Below are 18373 nucleotides of genomic sequence, written 5' to 3' on the forward strand. Positions count from 1 at the left end.
CTCAGCCACCCTCAGTTTGTCTCCTCTAAGGTGTCTGGAAGCAAAGAGCTCCCCAGCAGCCCCCCAGCAAGCCCCCTCCCTGCCCCAAGCCCAGGCTGGAAGCTAAGGAAGAAATGACTTTTATTGTATTTACAGACTGGAGGATTCCAATTGGAGGCTGCAGAGGTTCTCCTGACCTTGGGCCTTGGCTAAGCTGTGCTGGAAGGCTTGGCCCTTCCTCACCCCCAGCCACAAAGTGTGAGCCAGGCTCCTGCTTCCCTGGGAAGCTGAGGGTGAGTTTAGTGTTCAGGAAACCGAGAGGCTGCTGCCTCTGAAGGTGAAGGAAGCTCCCTCTGCCCCTCAGCCATGCTCCAGCCTGAGCCACCACTCCTCTTCCCCAGGGCAGAGGTGAAGGAGGAGGCACTGGTGAAGGTCAGGCTCCAGTTGTGGCTCCCCAGCAGCAGCCAGAAGCCAGTTCTGGAGGGAGCAACCAAGAGCCTGACTGAGCAACAGGCCCCAGAAGCTGGGGCTGAGCCAGGCCCTGGTTGTGTTTGTCATCAAAGACCCAAACAAAGCCCAGAGCAGCACAAACTGGAGGGGAGCTGAGCAGGGTCTGCTGCTGGGCAAAACCAACTCACAACAACTCCTGGGCTGCTCAGAAGCTGGCACTGAGCTGAAGACAAAGGAGGTCCCTGAACTGTCCCCATTGGTATCTTTGGTGCTGCCTTTCCACTGGCACCGTGTCCAGAGCTCCCTTCTCCTCTCTGAGCACCACCCAGGCCCTGCCAGGCCCTGCTGGTGGTGCCCCTGGAGTGTGCTGTGAGGTGAGGGCTTCTTGCTGGCCTCTCTCCTGGGTAGGAGGTGGCCTTGTGGCTTCCAGAAGGTTGTCACAAGATGAGCAAAGGGAGAGGATGGTGATGGAGCTTGGGAACATCTCACAGGAAAATGACAACTGCTTGGGAAGAGACTTTTGTCTTTTCTTCTGCTCCTCTCTTCCCCCCTCCAAAGCAGCCTCAGTAGTAAGGTCTCCTTGGGTTGTTCTGTGGGGAGCAAGCAGGAGGGAATGAATCACAGTGCTTTGTCCTGGCACAGCCACCAGCACCTGGGCTTCAGGAGCTGCAAAAGCCACCAAAACCTGGCAGCTGGGACAGAGAAACCTCAGCTCTGCCCTCCCCAAACAGAGCTCACTCAGCCTGGCCTGGAACAGCTCCAGGCAGGGGGCAGCCACAGCCTCCCTGGGCAGCCTGTGCCACAGCCTCCCCAGCCTCCCTGCACAGAACTCCTTCCTCAGCCCCAGTCTCAATCTGCCCTCCTCAAGCTGAGAGCTTCAGAGCAGCAGATGGAGAGCCTAAGGCAGCACTTTTTGCCCCAACAGATCTCCCAGGTCTGCCAGCTCTGCCAGCAGTCTCCCAGACTCTTCTCCAACCATGCTGCCCAGCTGCACACTCTCTTAGTAAGTGTCCACAGGCAGCAGTAAGCTTCTAACTCTCTGGAAGACCCTGCCCAAGGCTCCTGCTCACAGCTTGTAAGTGCAGAGTATGCAGAGAGGCAGCCAGGAGGATCTGCTGGGTAAGGGCTGTGGGAGCCAGGGGCAGCCCTGCTGGGGGCACTCCCAGCCAGTGGTGCTCCAGGGAGCCCCAGCCTGGGCTGGCTGTGGGGAGGCTCTCAGAGCTGCCCCAGCCTGGGCTGGCTGTGCAGAGGCTCTCAGAGCTCCCCCAGCCCCAGCCTGGGCTGGCTGTGCAGAGGCTCTCAGAGCTGCCCCAGCCCCAGCCTGGGCTGGCTGTGCAGAGGCTCTCAGAGCTGCCCCAGCCCCAGCCTGGGCTGGCTGTGCAGAGGCTCTCAGAGCTGCCCCAGCCTGGGCTGGCTGTGCAGAGGCTCTCAGAGCTGCCCCAGCCCTGCTCTCCCCTCTCCTGGCTCCAATCCGTGGCTCCTCAGCCTGCCGGGGCCAGCCCTCGGCCCAAGCCCCTCCCCGGTTCCCCAGGGCCCCCCCAGGCGCGGGCGGCCCCGCGGTGCCCGAGAGCGCCCCCTGCAGGCGCGGGCGGCCCCGCGGTGCCCGGGAGCGCCCCCTGCAGGCGCGGGCGGCCCCGCGGTGCCCGGGAGCGCCCCCTGCCGGCGCGGGCGGCCCCACGGTGCCCGGGAGCGCCCCCTGCAGGCGCGGGCGGCCCCGCGGCTCACCAGCGGGTTGGGGCGGAAGCGGTAGGCCAGCATCATCCTCTTGCGGAAGGCTTCGTACTCGTCGTCCTGCTTGGTCAGCTCCGCGGGGCGGTCGATGCCGAAGCCTGCCCCGTCCACAGAGGTGGTGCCTCTGGGTGGGAGCAAGCAGACAGTCAGGGCGCTGCCTGGGCTGCAAGGGAGCTGGCAGCGCACCCGGCCCAGCCCTCAGCCCGGCCCCGCCCTCGGCACCGCCCTCGGCACCGCCCCGCGGCTCCCGGTGCCCTGCGGGGCTGCGGCGGCGCCGCCGCGGGCGGCCTGGGCCAGGCCCTCACAGCCCTGCCAGGGAAGAAGTTCCTTCTCATGTCCAACCTGAACCTCCCCCGGGGCGGCCTGAGGCCACTGCCTCTCATCCTACCACTTGCTCCTTCGGGGCAGAGCCCAAGCCCCAGCTGGCTGCAGCCTCCTCCCAGGGAGCTGCAGGGAGCAGTGAGCTCTGCCTCAGCCTCTGCTCCAGGCTGAACATCCCCAGAGCTCCCTCAGCTGCTCCTCCCCAGCCCTGCTCTCCCTTCCCCAGCTCCATTGCCCTTCTCTGGCCCTGCTCCAGCCTCTCAGTGTCCTTCTTAAGAGTGAGGGCCCCAAAACTGAACCCAGGATTCGAGGTGTGGCCTCCCCAGCGCCGAGTCCCTGCCCTGGTCCTGCTGACCCTGAGCCAAGCACTGGGAGAGCTTCTCCTGCTCACCACCAGCACCTTGCTGCCTGCTGTGGGCAGGGCTGAGGAGCCAAGGCCTGGGGAGCAGCAGGCAGCAGCCCCCAGAGCTGCCTGAGGGCAGAGAGCTGAGCTCACCCCAGCAGCTCCCTGTGTCTGGCTGCTGCTGGAGGCAGGGGAGTCAACATCCACTCACTTAACCTTTCCAGCTGCAGCCCAGCTCCACTCTGGCTGCTCCCTGCTGACTGTGCTGACTGGCAGGCTGACCTTTGGCAGCCAAAGCCTGGCTGTGCTCCTCAGGCTGGCTGGAGGCACAGGGAGCTGTCAGACAAGGAGCTGCCTCCCATTCCTTCACCCCAGAGCAGCCCCAGGGTGCAGCCAAGCCCCTTCCACCCAGCCTTGCACCTTCTCATCCCTGCCAAGAGCATCAGAGGAGTTTGGGTGGGGAGGGATCTTTAAAGGTCACCCACTCACAGGCACAGAGCTCTTCAGGCTGCAGAAGACCTTTCAGATCCCTCAGCCCAACCATTAACCCTCCCCTGCCAGGTCCACTGCTACCTCAGGGCCCTCAGCACCACATCCCCACAGCCTCTCAAGGCCCCCAGGCAGGAGGATCCCAGCACTGCCCTGGGCCAGGCCTGCACAGCCCTTCCCAGGAAGGAATTGTCCAGCCCTAAGCAAGGCTCCTCTGCCATGGCCCAGGGGGCATCAGCTCTGTGCCCACCCCAGGAGACACCCACCAGGCCCCAGGGTGAGCAGGGACACCTTCAGCCAGACCACACAGTGGAGCCAAGCTGCAGCACAACCCTTGGGAAGCCTGCAGAGGAGAAGGCTCCAGGGGCACCTCAGAGCTGCCTGCCAGGGCCTGAAGGGATCCTTTTGCTGAGGGGGCCTGAAGCCAGGCCAGGGGGGAATGGTTTGGAGCTGAGGCAGAGCAGGGTTGGACTGGAGCTGAGGCAGAAGTGCTTCAGTCTGAGGGTGCTGAGAGCCTGGCACAGGCTGCCCAGGGAGGCTGAGGCTGCCTCCTGCCTGGGGGTGCTCAGGGCCAGGCTGGATGAGGCCTTGAAGAGCCAAATGCAGCTGAGAGCTGTCGCTGCCCATGGAGGGGGCTGCAGCAGATGATCTCTGAGGTCCCTCCCAGCCTGAGCCATTCTGTGGCTCTCAGCCCTTCGCTGCACAGCAGCTGCTTCCCCCCTGCTCTGTGCCAGCCTTGCTGCTTCACCACAGCAGCTTTCTGTCACAGCCCTTCTCTGACCCAGCAGGCAGGAGGTGCAGAGAGCTCTTGGAGAGGGGGAGGAGAGCTCTGCAGAGAGCCTCTCTCCCTGTGCACCACAATCCTAAGCAGGCTCCAAGGCTGAACAACAACTCAGAGCCACTTCCCATCCCCAATATTTGGTTCTGAAGCTGAGCATATGTCTCCAGCAGCTGAGCCACCCAAAAGGAGCTGCTCTATTTTTGGGCAGAGCTCTCACAAAGCTGCTTTGGGGCTTTTTTTTCCCCCTTTTTGCCAGACACAAAAGTGAAATCAAATCAGAGAACCTTCAGAGCAGAAGGGAGGCCAGGGCCAGCTGCAGGCTCCCACCCAAAGCTCTGAGCTGGCCTGCAGCAGCCCTCAGCACAGAGCTGGCAGCAGGCAGGCACTGATGGAGCTCCTGATGCTCAAGGCTTGTCCTTTAATGCTTAACTCAGCTCAGGCCTTTGAAGGCTTTGGCTTAATCCTCACCTGCCCTGGGAGAGCTGAGCAGCAGGCAGAGCTTAGCTGCAGTGGGGAGGAGGCAGCTCCCTGCTGAGCCAACCATGCAGGTTCCCAACCAAATGCTCCTGGCTCAGCTCACACCAAGACACCAACCCAGACCTTGCAGGGGAAGTGGGGGCAAGGGAGCCCCAGATGAAGCAGAAACCACTTCTCCCCACCCCCACCCCTTGCTGTGCTGCCTCCATGCTCTGCTCAAGTGATGAATTGCAGCCATGCTCCCTGCAGCTGCTTCCAGCAGCCCAGGTCCAGGAGGAGCATCAGCAATTACCAGCCCAGGAGGAAAGGACTCAGATCAACAGGAGGAGACCTCTGCTTACTTGCTGACTGGGTTCTTAATCCCCTGCCCATCTGAGCCAAGGCCTTCTCCTTCCTTCCAGCCCATCTTCATCAGCATCTGGTAGCCAATGTTCTCCACAGTCAGCTTGAACTCCTTGTACTCAGAGTAGTCTGGCTCCCTTCCTTCCTGCAGGGGCAGAGAGTGCTGGGGGTGAGGCTGGACCTGCACCTGCCTGGGGGGCAGAGGAGGGGAACCCCAACCCAGCTTCAGCTACCCAAAGCTTGGGAGGTCCTGGCCAGCTAGGAGGGAGTTTGGCATTCCAGGCCTGCTCCAGCACAGAGGATAGGTAAAGGATGGACTGGATGGGACCTTGAGCAGCTTGGTCTAGGGGGAGCTGTCCCTGCCCAGGGCAGGGGGCTGGGAGTAGATTTCTCAGGTTCCTTCCAGCCCAAACCATTCCATGCTGGCAGAGGGCTGGGCAGGGCTGGAACAGGCTGCAGGAAGCAGGGAATGCTGCTGGGACATTCAGCTGAGGACTAAGCAGCTCCTGAGTGCAGAAGTTGCTCAGAGGCTCAGAGCTTCAGGCCCAGCCCTCCTGAAGCCAGGCTCTCCAGGGGACATCAGGCCCCACACTGCTCACAGGAAGACACCAGGAGGGCTCTGCCAGCAGCCACAGGGTCTGCAGGTGAGGAAGAGCTGGCAGGCACCAGGGTGCCCTGCTGAGGCTCTTGCAGGGTTTGTGGCTTTCTCTTCACTGCAGTCACCTGGCTCAAGCCTCAGGTGTGCCTGGCCCCAGCAAGCACTTGTGGAGAAGAGGAGCAGCAAAGGGAGGGAGGGCTCAGAGCCAAGGCCCCCAGGGGCTGCTCCCTCATTCTCCCAAGAGCAAACACCTAAAGCCCTGTGCCCTCCAGAGGGCAGAGAGCCCCCAGGGCAGGGGCAGCAGAGCAGCTGAGTGCTGTGGGAAGAGCCCAGCAGAGCCTTCCCCTCCCTGCCGTGGGCCAAGCCCGAGGCGCTGCCCCCCTGCCCAGTCCCTGCTGCTGCTTCACCTTCAGCGCCTTGAAGGTCTCCATGAACTTCTCCAGCTCATCAGGTGGAAGGAAGTCTCCAATGAAGTGCTTCCCTCTGCCCATCTGGGTCAGCTGCTCAGCCCACTCTGCCCCAGACACAAGAGAGAAGGCAGCCGTGAGGCACAGCTCCCAGCCCGGGGCCTCGGCAGGGCCACACGCACGGAGCCCTGCCGGCACCAGAGCCACCACCCCCTCTCTGTGGTGGGTCACCCCCCCACAGGGCAGCTCCCAGCCCAACAGCAGCCCCTCAGGCCGCTCTGAGGCTGCCTGGGGCCCCCTGGCTGGGCAGAGGCAGCCCTGGGCCCGGCAGCTGCCCACACACCCCTGGTCTTGTCCATCTCCATGCGGCGCAGCTGGTGCTCCCAGGTGCCCAGCTCGCTGTCCACCTCCTCGTCGCTGTCGTAGCCGTGCTGGTGCTGCTGGATGGCCTTCTCCCACATCAGCTGCATCTCCTGCATGGCCCTCTTGTGCTTCATGATCATGTCATACATCTGCTGCATCTGGGGGGAGGGAGGAGGCAGCCCTGTGGCAGGCGGCGGAGCTCCGCGCGGCCCACCCCGGGGCGGCTGCCGGCAGGCGCTGCCAGGGCTGCCCCCAGGAGCCCCCCAGGAGCTGCCCCCCAGGAGCTGCCAGGGCTGCCCCCAGGAGCCCCCCAGGAGCTGCCAGGGCTGCCCCCAGGAGCCCCCCAGGAGCTGCCCCCCAGGAGCTGCCCGGGCTGGCCCCAGGAGCCCCCCAGGCACTGCCAGGGCTGCCCCCAGGGCTGCCCCCAGGAGCTCACTGCTCCCAGGAGCCCCCCAGGCTCCTGGAGATCCAGATGGGGACTGCCAATGCCAAACATCACCCTCAGGCTTTGCCAGGAGCCACTTCCCTTCTGCCTCCCCCCCAAGCCTGCCAGAGCTCCTCTCAGCCTCTCCCTGCTGAAGGACTCTCCCTTCAGGACTCTCCCTTCAGGACTCTCCCCCCCAGCAGCCTCCTCAGCAGCAGGGAGCAGCTGAGTGGAGCTCTGGCAGCAGATGTGACCCAACAGGGCTCACAGAGCTGGGGGTTAGTGTGGCAGGGCAGCAGCAGGCTGGCTGAACCCCCCCCAAAGCCCCCTGCTGGCTGCAGCTGCCCCAGGCTGAGGCCTCCAGCACAAGCCCAGGAGGTTCCTTTGCTGCCTCCAGCTCCATCCTCCCCCTGACCCAGCCATGCTGCAGCACCAGCTGAAGGCAGAGACCATCTCTGGGTCCTTACCTCCTGCTGCTCCTTCAGCTGTTTCTTCTGGGCATCAGAGAGCTCTGTCACCCCCACCAGGCCAACTGGCTTCCCCTTCTCATAGCCAAGCCCCTTGAGGTCCTGGACTGCAACAAGCACAGGTTGAAACACTTCAGAGGGAATCCAGGAGAGATGCTGAGGCCTCAGGAAGCACAGCTGGAGGCCCCCACCTGGAGCTCTGCACTCATCTCAGGGTTCCAGCACTGAGACACTTCCAAGAGCAGCTCTCTGGCAGAGCCTGGGAGCAGGAGGGCCACAGGGGCACAGCTCCTGCAGCAGCCAGCACAGGGAACTCCCTCACCATGGCTCAGGGCTCTGCCTGGGGCATGGAATGGGTTGGAAGGGACCTCAGAGCTCGTGGGCAGGGACACCTCCCAGCAGCCCTGGCAGCTCCCCTCTGCAGCTCCCCAGAGCCCAGAGCCCAGCAATTAAGTGCTGAGGGGATTAAAAGCCACCCCCAGGGGCAGCTGGGAGCAGGTCACACTGTGCAGCACAAGGAGCAGGATTTCTTCCTGCAAGCCTCCTGCACTGGGATGGAGGTCCAGGCTCCAGTGGAAGGATGCTCCATTAATTATTCATTACCTGTTAATTATGAAGCCTGCTATTAACAGGCTCATTGTCCATGGCACCCAGTGGCTACACAGCAATGCTAATGAGGCCCCAGGGGTCAGCTCCTCTCCTGCTCTCCACACTCAGGGCAATTGCTCTCAGCACTCCCAGCTCCCCTCCTTTCCCCTCCTGCCACTCCAGGATTCCTTAACTCCAACCTCCCCAGGAGAGAGGGGGAGGGGGGAGGGGAAGCAGCACACCCTCCCTCCCCCCACCTCTGCACACTCCACAGCAGGACTCTGCAGGAAGAGTTATGTAAAGCACTGCAAGAGGTGTTGCAAGAGCAGAGAGAGCAGGGAGCAGGCTCAGGGCCGGGCTGGACACTTGCAGCTCCCAAGGAATCAGAACTGAGAGGCAAATCAATCCCTTGATCAGTGCTGAGCAGCTCCACTTGTGCCTGGGGAGAGCAGGGAGGCACCACCCCCACCCCAGAGAAGGGGCCTGGGCCTGGGGCACTGCAGCAGCTCCGGGCTGAGGGCATGGGAAAAGCTTGCTCTGAATGCACCGAGGCAGCCTCTGCCCTTCAGAGAGGGCAGCAGCCTGCTGCCTCCACTGAGCTGCACAAACAGCCAGGCTGGGAGCCAGGCCCTGCCCCAGCAGCTGGGGCCCTGCCAGCACCTGAGGGGAGAGGGGAGGCTGGGAGCAGCCCCCTGAGAGCAAACTCTGCTGCTCCTGGTGCTGCTCCCCTGCTGCTGAGGGGAGCCAGAAGCCACTGCAGGAACTCAGCTCTGCTGGGGGAGGCATTTCTGCAGGGTTTGGGCCCCAGGTTGTGACAATAGAGGAAGAGCAAAGCTCCACCTGGAGTCCCCAGCTGGAGGAGGCAAAGCCTGCTCAGCAATGACATCAGCCCAGGAATCTGCATGGAATTGGGCAGGGAAGCAGCTGCTGCCAGGGGGCTAAGCAGCAGGCACACACTGCAGAGGTAAGGAGCAGCTTCTCAGCCTCCTGTTCCTGGGCAGAACCCATTGATTTCTTTCCCTGCTTTCCCCTGGACTGACATCAGCTCTGCCAAGGGTTAATGGTGCAGTCTGGCTGCAGCATTGGCAGGACACTGCCTGGAGCTTTATCCCTTTCCCACATGCCCCAGGAGGAGCCTGGAACCAGAGAGTCCTCTGAGGACAGCAGCAGAAGCCCCACAGCAGAAGCCTCTCCTTTGCTTCACAGCCTGAAGATCTTCCTCAATTAAAACTAATCCCAGCAGGGAGGGCTGGAAGGGACCTCTGGAGCTCCCCCAGCCCCCTGCCCCAGCAGGGCTCCCATAGCAGCTTGCCCAGGGGCACAGTGCCCAGGGGGGGTTGGGAGCTCTGCACACCAGGAGACTCCACAGCCTCTCTGGGCAGCCTGCCCCAGGCCTGCAGCAGCCTCACACCAAACAACTTTCCCCTCCTGCTCAGGTGGAACCTCCTGGGCTCCACTTTGTGCCCCTTGCCCCTTGTGCTGTCCCTGGGCACCGCTGAGCAGAGCCTGGCCCCAGCCCCTTGCCCCCCACAGCTCCTTCAGCTCTTGCTGAGCATTGCTCAGCTGCCCTCTGGGGCTGCTCTGCTGCAGGCTCTCAGCCCCAGGGCTCTCAGCTGCTCCCCACAGAGCTGCTCCAGGCCCCTCAGCAGCTTTGCAGCCCCCCTGGGCTCTCCCCAGCACTTTCCTGTGCCTCTGGAACTGGGGAGCCCAGAGCTGGACTCAGCTGCCCAGGAGTGAGCTCAGCAGGGCAGAGCAGGGGCAGGAGGTCCTCCCTTGCTGGCCTCTCTCCTCTCCCTGCACCTGATCTTTCCTTAATGCAAATCGATTTTAATCAGCCCCAAACTAACTCAGTAAAGGGTTCAGGAGACCCTAATGAGAGCCTGTAATTAGCCCAGAGCTCACTAATCACTCTGCTCTCAGCTCAGTCCCTGCAGTACAGATGCAGCTCAGTGTTGTGCCACCAACACCTCCAAGGGGAGTTCTGTCCCTGCCCCAAAGGCTTCAGCTTCTCCTCCCCATGACTCTGATTTGTCACCAGGGGCAGATGGCAGGGAGGGGAAAAACCCTAACCCAGAACAACCCTCTGCTACTTCCCAAAGGGCTGCTGGGGCTAGAGGACTGAAGAGCTAAATCCTGAGGTCCCCAAAAGCTCTCTGTGCCACTGCAGCCCTCCAGAGGAGCAAGGCAGAGGAATCCTTCCCCTGCAGAGCAGGAGCAGGGCATGAGCAGGGCATGAATGGCTGATTTGCTCTGCCCCTGCAGAGCCAGCCAGGCCCTGCCCCACCCAGGGCAGACTTCAGCAGGGAGCCTGCTGGAAGGGGCACAGGGAACCCCCCCCAGACCCCCCCAGCCCAGCAGGAGGCAGGGGGAGGCAACCTGATGCCTGTTTAGACAGCAGCTGCCCAGCTCCAGCCCTGCCTGCAAGGGGAGAAGCAGAGCTGCAGAGGAGAGGCTTCTGCAGCCTCCTGCCTCACCCTCAGCAGCAGCTCAAGGTCAGAGGGAGCTGCTCAAGCTCCTCTCTTGTCCTACCCACGGGAGATGTGGAGCCAAGGCCTCTGTAGGGGGCTGTGATCAGGAGGTGGAGTGGCAGAGGAGCTCTCCTCAGCTACAGCTCAGGTGCTGGATTGGGAGCTGCAGCCAGAGCTGCCCTGAGCACTGCAGGCTCCTCCTGAGGCCAAGGAACTGCCTGCAGCACCTGGGGAGCAGCTGCTCCCCCCTTGGCCTTCTGAGGGGCTAGGGCTGGAAGTGCTGCCAGGGAGCTGATGCCACCATGGGGAATGAGCACAGCTCAGCCCTGGATGTTTGTTTGCTGACAGCCTCTGTTCCTCAGGTGACAGAGCCCTGAAGAGAGGAGAGGCTGAGGCTGTAATGAGCTGGAGCACAGCAGGGTTCTGGAGACAGCTGGAGAAGGATCAGATCCAGTCCCTGGTGCCAGGCACACAAAGTGCTTGATCTGAGCTTCCACACGGGGCAGAGGGAGCTGCTAGGCCTGGCTGGGAGGCAGGGGGCTGGCAACCAAGGAGGTGACAGCAGGAGAGGAGGCTGGCTGGGGGCTGGCCCCACACAGGCAGCTGGGCTGAGGCACAAACAACTGCCCAGGGAATCCAATTACCCCAGCCCAGCCCCCAGCCCCATGGCCCAGCTCCCCCAGCCCCCAGCCCAGCCCCCAGCCCCATGGCCCAGCTCCCCCAGCCCCACTCACTGCCCAGCTCCCCCAGCCCCACTCACTGCTCAGCTCCCCCAGCCCCATGGCCCAGCTCCCCCAGCCCCATGGCCCAGCTCCCCCAGCCCCCAGCCCCACTCACCTGAAAGAGGGGAGGGCGAATCCAGCTGCTGGACAAGCTGAGGGAGGGGCAGCTCCACCTTGTCCTCCTCTGGCCCCCACCTGCTCTTCCTCTTCTTTTTGGTGGTGCCTGCAGCAGGGGCCGGGGCCGGGGCCGGGGGCTCAGGGGGGGTCGTGGAGGACGCCGAGGGCAGGGCCGGGGGCACGGCGGGGGGCACGGGCAGAGGGGAGGGCAGGGGCACTGCTGCAGGGGAGGGCAGGGGCAGAGGGGGGCAGAGGGGGGCCGGGGAGGCCTCAGGGCTGCTCTTCCTCTTCAGGCTGGGCTCCCCAGCCGGGGGGGCGCAGGCTGGGCTGCTCTTGGCCTTCCGGAACTCCTCCAGCTTCTGCCGGTAGTACCTGCAGCCCCTGCTGTGCGGCTCCCGCAGGAACCTGCGGGGGAGAGGCTGAGCTGGGGGGAGGCTGAGCCCCGGGGGGGGCAGAGGGGCTGAGCCCCCGGGGGGGGAGAGAGGCTGAGCCCCCGGGGGGGGCGGGGGGCGCCGGGCAGCAGAGCTGGCTCCGGGCCTCGGCTCCCGGGCGCTGCCTCGCTCCGCGGCGCCACCCCGTGGCCGTGCCCGGCAGCGCAGGCTCCCGGCCCCGTCCCGGGGCAGGAAGCTCAGCCCCGGCCAAGCCACAGCCGGGCCCGGGCCCGGGCTGGGCCCAACAGCGCCCCGGGAGCTCCGCGGGAGCGCAGGCTCCTGCCCCAGCACCCACAGAACGCTTGGGGTCGGAGAACCCCTGCGGAGCCTGGGCAGGGCCTGCTGGGAGCTGCCCCCCTCCCAGAGCAGGCAGGGCCCCCTGCCCCCAGGCTCTGCTGGGCAGCAGGGCTCTGCCCTCACCTGAAAGCTGGGTTCTCCCTGGCGTTCTGCAAGGCAATAGCTTCCACCTCGGGCCCCCCGTCGGCTATGAACCTGGCCAGGGCCTCGGCCGAGCTCTTGGTCTCTTCGTCCTCTGGGGGTGAAACTTTAAGCAGGCTGTCAGTACTGGGCCCAAGCACACAAGCAACAAAGCCTATCTGCTTCTAAGGACCCCAAGAGCAGAATAAGGGCAAAAGGTCGAGTTTCAGTTGGTTTGTGAGCAACACAGCAGTCAAAAAACAACAGAGAGAGAGCTCAGAGCACAGATCAGGACCTGGGGGGAGCCCTGCAGCACAGCAGCTGCCTGGGGGCCAGGGGCACAGCACAGCAGAGGAGGGCAAACCAAGCTCTTGCCTGCCAAAGTGGGCACTCAGCCCCTCCCTGCCAGAGCAAGTTTGTTTCTCCCCCCCCAGGCTCACATCTCAGCCCCTGCAATTGCCTCCACTTCAAGGCTCTGCCACCCAGCAGCCCCAGGAGGCCTCAGGAGCAGCAGGAGATCTGGCTCTGCACTCCCACTTCAGGGATCACACAACTCTCAGGGCTGGGAGGGACCTCAAGGCTCAGCCAGCTCCAACCCCCCTGCCATGGGCAGGGACACCTCACACTGCAGCAGGCTGCCCAGAGCCACCCCCAGGCCTGGAGCTGGTGCCCCCCTGCCACCCCCAGGCCTGGAGCTGGTGCCCCCCTGCCACCCCCCTGCCACCACCTCTCTGCTGCCTGCTTCAGGGACAAAGGAGAATCTCAGCAGGAAGCCCCACAGCTGAGCAGGCAGAAGTGGCTCCTGCAGGCCCAAGGGCATGGAGCAGGCTCTGAGCAGCCATACTCCACACATGTATTGATAGGGAGCCAGGCAAATCTGCTGCTGACCACCTGGGATGCCCTTTGCTACTGCCCCAGGGAGCTGGCACAGGAGCAGGGCACACCCTGAGCAGCCCTTGGACAGGTCACAGCTTTCCCCACCTGGGCAGTGTGGAGACCCTGCTCAGCCTCCCCTGAGCTGCAGCAGGCAGCTGCTGGTGGCAGCCAGCTCCTGCAGCCTGCTGGTCCATGATGTGAGCTGGCAGCTGCTCAGCTCAGCTGCACCAAGGCTCCTTCCCCCTTCCTGAGTGGTTCACCAGGGCCACACAGCAGCTCTGGGCCGGACTGGGAGCTCTAAGTGCCTGAGCTGTGGAGCTCACCTCCTGTCCCACAGCTCACCAGAGCTCCCAGCAGCTGCCTGCTGCCAGAGCAGCCCCTGGAGCCATCTCCCCCCTGAACACAGCCTCTCATGTGCCAGGCAGGAAGGGACAGCTGCAGACATGAAGTGGCAGCAGGAGTGGGGACTCAGCTCAGCAGAGCAAGCCCTGCCCCTCAGCACAAGTCAAGAACAGCACCTGGGAAGCAGCCCTCGGCCTGAATGCATCCTGAGGGCTGAAACACCTCCCAGAACACCCCCAGGGCAGAGGCACTTGAGCTGTCCTGCAGCACTTGGGAGAAATGGGAGGAAGGTCTCTTTAAAGAGCCCTCCATGCCTGGCCCAGCAGGCTGTGGCCCTGGGGAGCAGGATTCAGCCTGGTGCCATCCCCAGGGAGGCCTGGAGCCACCTCACCTCCTCCCACCCAGAGATCCTCATTCACAGGCAGCACCCTGCCAGCCAAACCCACTGCAGCCAGCTCCAGCCCAGCCTCACCAAGCAGCTCCAGGGGCAGCAAGTCCAATTTGACTTCATTCAAGTCCAACTGCACTTAATGAATGCTCCCCACAGAGCCCAGCCCTAATGAGTTACCTTTCTGAGAGGAGGAGGTCTGAGAGCTCTGAGTCTCCTTTCTTATCTCTGCCACTTTCTTTCTGTAGTAAAGGAACTCTCTGCTGTTCTTATCATGCAAAAACCTGGGGGGAGATGGAGAGGGGGAAAAGAGTTAGAAGCAGGCAGCAGCAGCAGCCCAAGCACCCCCCCACAGGAGGTGAGCCCCTGCCAGGCTTTCCTCCTGCTCAGATGGAGCCTCCTGGGTGCCAGTGTGTGCCCAGTGCCCCTTGGCCTGTCCCTGGGCACCACTGAGCAGGGCCTGGCCCCAGCCCCTTGCCCCCCACAGCTCCTTCAGCTCCTGCTGAGCATTGCTCAGCTCCCCTCTGGGGCTGCTCTGCTCCAGGCTCTCAGCTGCTCCCCACAGAGCTGCTCCAGGCCCCTCAGCAGCTCTGCAGCCTCCCCTGGGCTCTCCCCAGCAGTTCTCTGTGCCCCTGGAACTGGGGAGCCCAGGACTGGCCCCAGGACTGCAGCTGTGGCCTCAGTAGGGTCACAGAGAGCTCCCAAGCTCTTCCTAACCCCTGCTGTCCTTCCCCCTCAGCACCACCACCTCCAGCACCAGCCTCAGCTTTCCTCCCAGGACACAACAAGAGGAGACTCAGAGATTGGTTTGAGCAGGACAAAGAATCACTTCACACCAGGCTCAAACCCCTCCTGCCCAGCCCTAAACCAAGCTGCAAGCCCCAGAGGTGCCAGGGGAGGCCAGGCTGGGCTGGGCAGGGGGCAGCACCCTCACCCAAAGGCTGGGTTGTCCTTGTAGTCCTCCATTGCAAGCTTCTCCAGGGCTGGGCCCCCTTCAGCCACGAACCTGGCCAGCTTCTCCACCACCTGCCGAGTCTCCAGGTCCTCTGGGGGTAAAACTTTAAGCAGGCTGTCAGTACTGGGGCTCAACACACAGCAAACAGCACAGGGACACTACTGCCACACAGGCAAGAGCAGAAGGGGGAAGGGGAAGAGAGAGGCTGAAGTGGGGGCTCCAGCCTCGGCCAGCTGAGCACCCCACAGCCCCTGGGGCGCCCCCAGCGCTCCTCAGCAGGCTTCCAACGAGGAGCAGCCCAAAGGTTGGCCTCACCACAGCCCAGGCTGCAGCCCCCAGGGCAGGAGGATGTGAAAGGAGGCTGCAGTGAGGTGGGGGGGGGTTGGCCTCCTCTGCTTGGCATCAGGCAAGAGGAGGAGAGGAAATGGCCTGAAACTGTGCCAGGGAAAGGTCAGGTTGGAGAGGAGGAAGAATTCCTTTGCTGCAGGAGTGCTCAGGGGTTGGCACAGGCTGCCCAGGGAGGTGGTGGAGTCCCCAGCCCTGCAGGTGTGGCCATGGTGGTGCTGGGTTGCTGGTTGGGCTCCATCTCAGAGGCCTTCCCAGCCCAAGCACTTCCAGGACTCCCTGAGTTGCTCCTGGTGGTTCTGCTGCACACAGCAGCGTGGGGAGGAGCAGGAGTTGGGTTCAACAGGCACATTACTCACTCAAGATGCCAGGCTGCAGCCCCAAGGCATGGCTCTGCACCCAGCTAAGGGAGAGACAGCTGCAGCCAGAGCCCAAAGGCAGAGTTCTTCTGAGCAACCAAGCAAGCTCCACCCAGAGCAGCACAGATCTTCTCCACAGGGATTCAGAGATTGCTCAGGAGCTTGCCTTGACAATCCAGAGGCTCCAAACAGACCTGGTCTGACCATGGGGAGGGACCCAGCTGCCAGCTGAAGCCAGGCTGGGGCAGGAACAGTGCCCAGCACTCAGTCCTCAGTGCTCCTGGTGAGGCCTTGGAGAGGTTCCTCAGCATCAGTTGGAGTCATTTAGTCTTCAGGGCCTCTGAGGAAGCTCTTGAGTGGTCCCCAGCGTCAGTTGGAGTCATTTAGTCCTCAGGGCCCCTGAGGAAGCTCTTGAGGGGTCCCCAGTGTCACTTGGAGTCATTTAGTCCTCAGGGCCCCTGAGGAAGCTCTTGAGGGGTCCCCAGTGTCACTTGGAGTCATTTAGTCCTCAGGGCCCCTGAGGAAGCTCTTGAGGGGTCCCCAGCATTAGTTGTTGCCATTTAGTTCTCAGTGCTTCTGGTGAGGCTTTGGAGGAGGCCCCCAGCATTACTTGGAGTCATTTAGTTCTCAGTGCTCCTGAGGAAGCTTTTGAAGGCTCTCCCAGCATTAATTAGCTCCCCAGCCCCCCCCTTAATTGCTGTCACAATGCAGAGACCTACTCCCAGGATCCAGGAACACTCAGAGCACAAAGCAGGAGCTCCCACCCAGCCCTGCACGGGGGGCAAGGCCTGAGGGAATCCTCAGCCCACTCCCACTGGCTTCAAACAGACTGAGAGCCCCAGAGGAGCTGGACCCAGGCTGCCACCTACCTTTGATTTCCAACCACTGCTCATAGTCCTCCTCCTCCTCCTCATCTGGGGACTGGAAGACGCTGAGGCGGTTTGCCACAGGGCTCTGCTTGGAGTGGGAGTAGTTCCTGGCCTGCTGCAGCATACTGCTGAGGACCTGCCCTGGCCTCTTCCCAAACAGCAAAGGTTTCTTCCCCACATGTGGTGCAGCAGCGTTTGTTGAGTGGTTAGTGGAGCTTGGGGGAGGTTCTTAGGGAAGGAAAACAAAACAAAACAAAAGAGAGGGGTAAAGAATTCCTGGGAGCCCTGAGCTGCCCTCAGCCCAGGCTGCAACCACCACAGAGCTGCAGCAGGCTGTCAGGGGCAGGCTGAGCTTGAGGCACTGACTGGGCAGAGCTGGCATGACTTGGAAATGGCCTCCAATTGCACCAGGGGGCAGTTAGGGTGGATAGGAGGAAAGATTTCTTCACTCAAAGGGTTCTCAAACACTGGAGCAGGCTGCCCAGGGAGCTGCTGGAGCCACCAACCCTAGAGGGGGCCGAGAAGTGTGTGGCTCTGGGAGCTGGGGACGTGGCTTGGTGGCCACAGTGCTGCTGGGTTGATGGTTGGACTCCCCCTCAAAGCTGCCTTCCAGTTCTGTGGCTTTTACAGAGGGAGAGTTGAGCCAGAAGGGAGATGCTTGGCTTCAGAGCACCTCTGGAGGGAAAGAGGACAAACCTCCCTGCTGCAGCTCAGCCCTCAGCCCCCACCCCACAGGGGTCACCACTGCTCTAGAGCTCACTCCCCCTGGTCACAGCTGACAGCAGGGGTTGCCCAGAGCCCACCCCCCGAGGCAGCTCACCCAGAGCTGGCTGCCAGCAGGAGCAGGAAGCCCTCCTGGGGCTTCAGAAGTCAACCTACCAGGAGCTGACTTTTCCTTCTGCAGCTTGAGGAACTGCTGGAGGAAGCTGCCATCGTTAACAAACTTGTTGGAGACGCAGCCTTCCCCCTCAGAACCGTCCTCCCTGAGGGAAAGAAGAGTGGGTGATGGTCCTCACCCTCCTCCCCCAGCCCCCTCCTCCACATGCACTGATTCTGAGCAGGCACCACGAGATCTCACTCATCTGGCACCACCAAAACACCTCTCTGCTTGGGGCACTTCCCCTCTCCCCTCCTGGAATCACTTCTGGTGGCTCTGTTCCACTGCCCTGCTTCCAAGGAGCCCAGGCAGGAACTGAACTGGAGAACTGGGCCAGCTCCTGGGAGTCCCAGCTACAGCAGAGACACCAAAGCAGGAGTGCAGCAACCTCCTTTTGCATCAATACTGCTGCTAGCAGCTGTCTGCTGTCCTCACTGCCTGGCTGGATCACTCAAGCTACAATAAAACCGACCTGACCCTAACCCATTTCAGCCTCCTCAGCGTTTGTGCCTGCAGAGCTCTGCCAAGCTCCTCTCTCTCCAGTTCCCAAGCCTGCCTGCTCCCTGCCAGGACGCCCCCGCTCCTTCCCCACCGCACTCCCCACGCACTCTCCGAGCAGAGGGAGCTGCTGGATGCTCAGGGAGTTCTGCCTCGCTTGCTGCTCCAGCCGCGCCTCGATTTCTCTCTTCTTCTGCGCTATCAGCTCCTCTTGGTGACGAATGTTCACGTTGGTCTTGGCCGACTTCGGCTGCGTGATCCCGAACCACCGGCTCTCCTTCCCTAGGGGGCAAGCGGGGCGCTGAAAATCCACACCGAGCCCCTCGGGACCTGCCCGGCCCCCCGCACCGCTGCCCCCGGCCCCCCGCACCGCGGCCCCCGGCCCTGCCCCGGCCACACCTCCCCCTCCCGGCGGGCGGGTGGCGGGCGGGAGGCCGCCGCGCCCGGTGAACCGCCGCTCATACGGCCGGCGGCGCGGCGCCGGGGGAAGCGGCGCGGGGGCGGCGGGACGGGGGGCGGCGGGGCGCGGGGCGGCTGGCCGGGACCGGCCGTACCTGGCGCATCCCTGGGGTTGTCCATTTTGGAGCTCCCGTCCCACAATGCACCGCGGGCGGCGGGCGGGCGGTGCCGGCGGCCCTGCCGCGGAGGCCTCTGGGAGGTGTAGTCGGACGGCGCAGTGCTGGCTGCCGCCTGGCGCCGCGCCGAGGGCTGCTCAGGGGCGCTCAGGCCGGCGAGCCGCGGGGGGAGCCGCGGGGGGAGCCGCGGGGGGAGCCGCGGGGGGAGCCGTGCTCCTTCCGCAGCTCCTCCGCCGCACACCCCGGCCGCGGCCGTCGGGGGGAGCTGCCTACGACTCCCATGGGGCTCCGCGCGTGCCCCCGCCCCGCCCGCGGCCGTTTCCCGTCAGCGCCCGAGGCGCGGCCCGGCGGGGCGGACTCCATGTCCCGGCGTG

At 63.5% G+C, this 18373-nt stretch overlaps 1 protein-coding gene across 1 annotated transcript; it reads right to left on the reverse strand.

Annotated features, from left to right (window-relative positions):
* Window positions 1-108: 108 nt before the first annotated feature.
* On the reverse strand, window positions 109-18061 carry SUGP1 (SURP and G-patch domain containing 1). Its single transcript, XM_054175122.1, has 14 exons — window positions 17979-18061; window positions 17535-17706; window positions 16929-17032; window positions 16050-16277; window positions 14456-14579; window positions 13702-13805; window positions 11919-12042; window positions 11066-11472; window positions 7173-7279; window positions 6262-6439; window positions 5919-6025; window positions 4913-5058; window positions 2155-2284; window positions 109-1019 (listed from the first exon to the last, which is right to left on the reverse strand). Exons 1-14 carry the CDS (start codon window positions 18001-18003, stop codon window positions 993-995), a joined length of 1983 nt encoding a protein of 660 aa, XP_054031097.1. The 5' UTR covers window positions 18004-18061; the 3' UTR covers window positions 109-992.
* Window positions 18062-18373: the final 312 nt, after the last annotated feature.

This window comes from Dryobates pubescens, chromosome 31, assembly GCF_014839835.1.
Source record: "Dryobates pubescens isolate bDryPub1 chromosome 31, bDryPub1.pri, whole genome shotgun sequence".
Classification (NCBI taxonomy): Eukaryota; Metazoa; Chordata; class Aves; order Piciformes; family Picidae; genus Dryobates; species Dryobates pubescens.

Coding starts and splice junctions, on each gene's coding strand:
- SUGP1 (XM_054175122.1), bottom strand. CDS start 18,003: ATGGACAACCCCAGGGATGCGCCAG. Junction 17,033..17,534: donor CAGCTCCCTCTGCTCGGAGA/GTGCGTGGGGAG, acceptor TCTTTCCCTCAG/GGAGGACGGTTCTGAGGGGG. Junction 5,059..5,918: donor AGACCTTCAAGGCGCTGAAG/GTGAAGCAGCAG, acceptor CTGCCCCTGCAG/GAAGGAAGGGAGCCAGACTA.